The 6,159-nt window shown below is 32.1% G+C and overlaps 1 protein-coding gene across 2 annotated transcripts; it reads right to left on the minus strand.

The window, feature by feature from the left end:
• Nucleotides 1–309: 309 nt before the first annotated feature.
• Nucleotides 310–5,599, minus strand: LOC108782562 (sialin). Of its 2 annotated transcripts, XM_018550857.1 has the most exons (8): nt 5,558–5,599; nt 4,610–4,872; nt 3,849–4,131; nt 2,978–3,563; nt 2,104–2,236; nt 1,215–1,456; nt 476–783; nt 310–353 (listed from the first exon to the last, which is right to left on the minus strand). In XM_018550857.1, the coding sequence occupies exons 2-7, from the start codon at nt 4,611–4,613 to the stop codon at nt 586–588; spliced, it is 1,446 nt and encodes a 481-aa protein (XP_018406359.1). In that variant the 5' UTR covers nt 4,614–4,872; nt 5,558–5,599; the 3' UTR covers nt 310–353; nt 476–585. The 2 variants fall into 2 exon arrangements, with proteins under 2 accessions (XP_018406359.1, XP_018406358.1); XM_018550856.1 differs by lacking the exon at nt 5,558–5,599 and having other exon boundaries at nt 4,610–5,063.
• Between the last annotated feature and the right edge of the window lie 560 nt (nt 5,600–6,159).

A 6,159-nucleotide genomic window follows, 5' to 3' on the forward strand; every position in this document is an offset into this window, starting at 1 on the left:
TGAAATTTTTTTCAAATAATTTCAAAATTAAATAAATAAATAGAAATAATTATGAATATAATGAATGGTTATTAAGTTTCTCGCATATATACGTATGTATAGATATATATTAATTGTACAATCTACATTTTGTAAAATTTTCGCATATAAGACAGTTAAAATTTAAAACTTCGCTTGGCACTGATAATATTATAAAGTATATTAACATAATTTTCTTCTAAAATATATTTTGTAAAAGATTACCAATGTACAGGATATATGTATATAACATACAAAGTGATATAATTAATATAATTATTACACCCATTAATTAATCTCAGTAGATTCATCAAAAATAGTTTATAATGATATACCTAAATATAAAAAGTTGATTAAAATGTGTGAACATATTATGAGGAATGTTGTACAAAAATCATAAACTTCTTCATTTTGTTTTACGATAACTTATATGTATTATCATAATTGTTTAATTTACCTATATAATATTTCTTATTTGTGCAACAGGCGGAATATATTCTTCTATAAAAAAAACTTCCTTTCCATTCCTTTTAATTTTAACAAGAACTGTACAAAGGTAGTCTCAATTTAAGTCTTCGTTTCTTGTTGCCGTTCCCGTTGTCCTTGTTGTGGTTGTCCTTCGTCGACGTCCCAGTTTTCGACCTCAGACACCGGATAATTCCACGGTTGAATTTTGGCTGATCCAAAGAACGCAAATATCACGAAAGCGAGGACTTGAGCAACGATAGTAATCCAAAATGCGATTCTCCATCGCGCTATAGTATGCTGTCAAAAGATATGCATAAATATTAATACCGAAATAAAAAACATCAAGTTGAAAATGTTAATATGTGAGAGCTGTACTTTTTACAACAAGCAATCCACAAGTTTAAAAAAAATATACCAAAATTATACATTTTAGACATTATAATAATAAAAAAATAATATTAAAATTTTAATTTCAAGGATTTCGTGTCACAATAAAGTTGACTTCGCAGTTGATTACGCAATTAAGATTCAGTGTCTTTTAGAGCGAATATCGGCTTAACTTTCTTATATCGGGTTAAAGTCGTTTCACCTTTCGTAAAACTTCAAGAAAGTGGAATCTCTGAACATAACTTATTAAAAATTCAAGAAATTGGAGATCATGTCACGTTGCCCTTAATGGACTTTTTTGTCGTTTTCTTGTCTGATCATGCATTAAGTGCTCAACTCACTCCTTCCGATACGAGAGCTCCGACTATCGGTGGCAGGATAAAAGCGGAAATAGTGCCCGGAGTATTTGTAATACCCATGAGAATTCCTGCATAATTCGGTGCTAGATCGTTCTGATTGCAAAGATGACCGACAAATATAGCACCACAGACGACTATACTCAAGGTTAGTAACACAGTCGACGTCAAACGAGCGCAACCAATGTACGCGATTATAACGAGAAAGATACTAGGTGGGATAGTACCTGAAAGAAAGAAAAATGCATCAAATTATATATTACAGACATCAAACATTTTTTTTTTCTGGACTATGTCTGAACATATTTAATTTAATACTCAAAGATATGCACACAAAGCCTAGCGTATAAAACTCAGTACGATGCATGATACAGCTAACTTATATCCATTATAATTTCATTTTATATATATTGTAGTTTATACATTGTTACTAAAAATAGAAACAAACTTATAATGTTGCGTACATTATTCAAAATCACGGCGGTTGTGTAAAGAAAATTTGCAAACAATACTTAATTTATTTTTCATTAATATGTAAACTGGCACAATTCAAATTTAGTTTTTTAATTTATGCTATTACATCCGCTATTGATATGAATTACTGAGAAAAATAAGAGAGAGAAAGAGAGAATTTCTGTCCAACTTTATTAATTAATTAAAAGAGAATGTATACCGAATAAAATGGATATTATTAAAAATAATGCAATATTGTTTTTTTTTTTTACAATTTTTTATGAATGTGGAAAAATTATGATATTTACGGAACTATTTTTAATTTACTGTAAATGTGACTTACATATTTTTGTGTAAAACAAAATAGTACCATTTATATTTATAGAGCTGTATTATTATGAATTTCATTTCAAATACATACTTATGAACACCGCAATTTTACGTGCAACTGTCTGTGACCAAAATCCTTTTTTCCGTCCCCAATCTAAAATTCGTCCGATTAATGGATTAGTGAAGGCATTCACGAGATACGGTGTGCAAACGATAGCAGCATTCTGTAAAGTATTTCAGGAAAAATTTAAGCAAAAAGTTGAGTTCTGTTTCACGTAACTGTGCACACGTCATACAGAATAAAATAATATATTACTATATGTAAAATATTATTTTATCCGTAATATTATTCTACTCTCTCTCGTAATATCTCTTGGATTAAATATAACTTGAAATACGTGAAATAACTATATATGACATAATACAAGAGGAAATTGTATGTTACTACATATACATATAAGATGTATAAATAAGTTTCCCGCGGTCAATTTTAGATAGCGCTAACAACAATTTTTTAAACGCAAGCCAATTATTTTTCCATTAGTAAGGTTGACCATAACGTTGCAATTCGAAATATATAATGACAGTTGGACAATTTTTAATTAACATTTTTAGTTTAATTGAAAACGAATACTGAAAAAGTGCGCATTTGTTATTGCATTTTTATCACGGTATAACCGCCACTGAAAGACAAGAATAATTTGTAAGATTTGTAGAGATAATATTGCGTCGGAAAGAATGTATCAAGATTGGTTTAAATGACTTAAAAGAGTGATTATTTTAATGCGCAGTAGGTATCTATACATGCTACTTAAAAGAAAGCAAAAAGTGCTACTAAGTGCTATAAATTCACAAAGCAAATACTTGTTTAAAATGTTTGCGCCAGTATTTTTGTATTGATAGATCTATTTCGAAAAACTACGAATTTATTTGTACATCTTAACAAATCTCCATTACGCACTTACCGATGTGATATCATATCGCAATATCTTGTTCATATAAAGCGGCAGTTGAGTGAGCAGGAAATACCAACAGAAATTGCCTAAAGTGTTCGTAGCGATCAGAGCTAAAAATGGCACTGATGTAAATATACTTTTCCATGGGATCTTCATCTTCGAGGATCCAGGTGGACGATGGCCGTACGAATTCACGATAAACGCTCTTTCATGCTCCGTTATATACTTCTGTTTCTCCGGACAACCGGCGAAAAATATATAAAAGACGATGCACCAGATTAACGGCGTCGTTCCGTGGATGTAAAAAATAGCTTCCCAGCCCACGTAACGTAATATCAATCCCGAGGTAAGAATAGATATCACAGTGCCGAGCGACGTTCCAGCGTATATAATGCCGACCCATGTGCTCTTCTCCTCGTACACAACCCATGTTCCCAGAAGAACATTTACTATAGGAAGATTCGCTGCGCTCACAAGACCGGTCAAAAATCTTACGGTATATAATACGTACAACTCCTTTGCCGAAAACGGCACCAATATTGTTAAGATTCCGTTTGCCAGGACACAGACTAACAGCACTAACTTCGTGTCAAACCTGTATCCAACATATATTTCATTATTTAGATTTCATATTCAGATTTAATATTCAATATTACTTCATTATTATAATTTATCGATGCGTGTAAATAAAGAAATATCAAACAATTATACGACTAAATAACGTGATCGTATATACTCTAATTCCTTAAATACAGAAATTATCTGTATGGCATACTGTAGCATCTTTATACACGCAAGGAATTGCTTTATTGTAACAATAAATAATTGCTTTACAGCAATAATAATTCATAAGAAAAATTGGACATATTAAAACACTTACCGATCAGCCAAATATCCCGATGGAAACATACCAACAAGATATCCAGCAAAGTATATACTAATAACTAAACCTTGCTCGCTTGCTGACCAATCGAATGGACCATCGATATCGGTGATGCCATTCTCAGGAGCATCAAATTCCGGACACTCATCTGACCAGTCCGGTACCCCCGGCTTTTTTTTCACCATACCGATGATAGCCGTTGCGATATTTACTTTCAGACCATAAATAATCATATTCGCTATGCACAGCATGATAGCGAACAAGTATCGCACGCGTATCTCTAAAGTAGAAATTATAACAGATATTCAAAATGCCAAGTACTAAAAAAAAATAAAATATAATTGTTTATTTAACCTACAATGAAATCTAGTAGTAAGCTACATTTTGCTTACGGTTTGCTACGTGCCGAAATGTGAGAAATTGAGAGAAAGTAAAAAAAAAAGTGATGCGTTAATAGGTATTATTTTTACACTACAATGTGCCGTACCGATAACGCGAAAAATTTCTATTTTTACGTATAAACTTATAATTATGAATTAAATGAAATCTTTTTTTACCTATAATGTCAAACATTAAACAAGAGTGATGATATGGTAGTAAAATTAACCGTTTAAATACAGAAGAACACTATACCTAAGTGTATACATTATGCATACATTAAATATAAATGTACGTTTCGCAAATTAGTAGACAAAGAAATTATTGCTTTAATTATGTTATCGTTAGAGAGGTTAATAAGAGAGAAATGATTTCCTTACCCATCGTTCTGAATATTCAACGTGATCTCGGTTAATGAATCGATGACATTGATGACCATTACGTTTCGAATCGTTGCATCAGTTCGCCCGTTTTCGTCGTTTGTTTTCGTATCGATACAATTCACCAATTCGACTTCGCACGCTCGCACATTCAACTGCTGCACGACTATCGAATTATATCCTCGACGATGAGACCGCAGCCGATATCCAGATTCCTCCTCCACGAATATCTTTCTAGATTTACGTCTCGACGCCGAGCATTCCTATCGACATGATTATAGGTCGCAGAACAAGAAGCACACTGTCACTCACTTATAAAGTCAAATACAGAGTCCGAGGCTCTTTCCTGCCTTACTCCATTCCGTTAATAAATATGTTATACCGATAACGCGCGCGCGGTCGCGTATTAAGAGATACACGATGATCACAATATTGTCAAAACAACTTCACTCTCTTTTCGGGTAAACCTTATTATACTAATATATTAAAACGGGTATTTTCAGAATGTTCTCTTCCGTATATATTAAATATATATAATATATAATAATATATCGGGAACGAGTTTAACTTGCTTTCAATGTCGCATTTAATTAAACAATGTCCAGTCTTCGATATCTCGATTCTCTGATTCCAATTTTAATACCAAATGTTTGCTAAATATATTTGTTTGCTAAACGAGATAACGTTCTTGCTCAAGTTCTCCGTATCGCAGTATTCTCTCTGTACAGACTGACGACATTCATTTTGAAAAACATCATTACGGCTGCATTCTTACTGCTAATACTGGAAATCTATAGTGCACGTTACGTATACAATAGATTTTCAATATCAGCAGCGTATATCGGAACATTATAGATACGTGTTATTTAATGCTTGTTAAAAATAAAAAAAAAATATTGTTTTGAATATAAAAATGTACAAATTGAAATCTGTTAATTTAATACTTACGTCAAAATTTCTCTTCCCTTCTCTTTCAATTAACCAAAGAATTCATAGATAAGTCATGAGTTACAAAACACTCCGATACAAACAGATTTATGTTACACGCACATTCGATAAGCTTTTACCATTAATATAGGAAAGATGATAACAGACAAACAACATATGTACAAACGTATTAGGAAAATATGTTTGAATGATGTGTGCAGTCACCGGAACTAGATATAACTTAACGTGTGAGTGACGTTACGAAAGACGGCACGACACGAATTGCTCAACGGTCACACGAGCACTAAACTAAACTGTGGAAGCGGCTGCGTTTTAACTTTCAGTAATTTGCACATAAATGGTGATTCTTTAATGTGAAACAACATTGCCTTATATTTACCAAGTCATGTATGAGAATCTCACTTTAATTTTTTATGAGTTACAATAGTCTAAACTCACATACCGTTGCGATATAATTTATTAAACTACTTAACGCAATTATCACACGATCATTAAAAATTCCATAGACGAAGCTTATTTATAACTAAATGCAGCTATACACTATATATGTGAACAGTTGATAGAGTAACGTTGCAAGAAGATTTGATTGCACTCAATTATCT

Source organism: Cyphomyrmex costatus, unplaced genomic scaffold (assembly GCF_001594065.2).
Source record: "Cyphomyrmex costatus isolate MS0001 unplaced genomic scaffold, Ccosl1.0 scaffold131, whole genome shotgun sequence".
Lineage (NCBI taxonomy): Eukaryota > Metazoa > Arthropoda > Insecta > Hymenoptera > Formicidae > Cyphomyrmex > Cyphomyrmex costatus.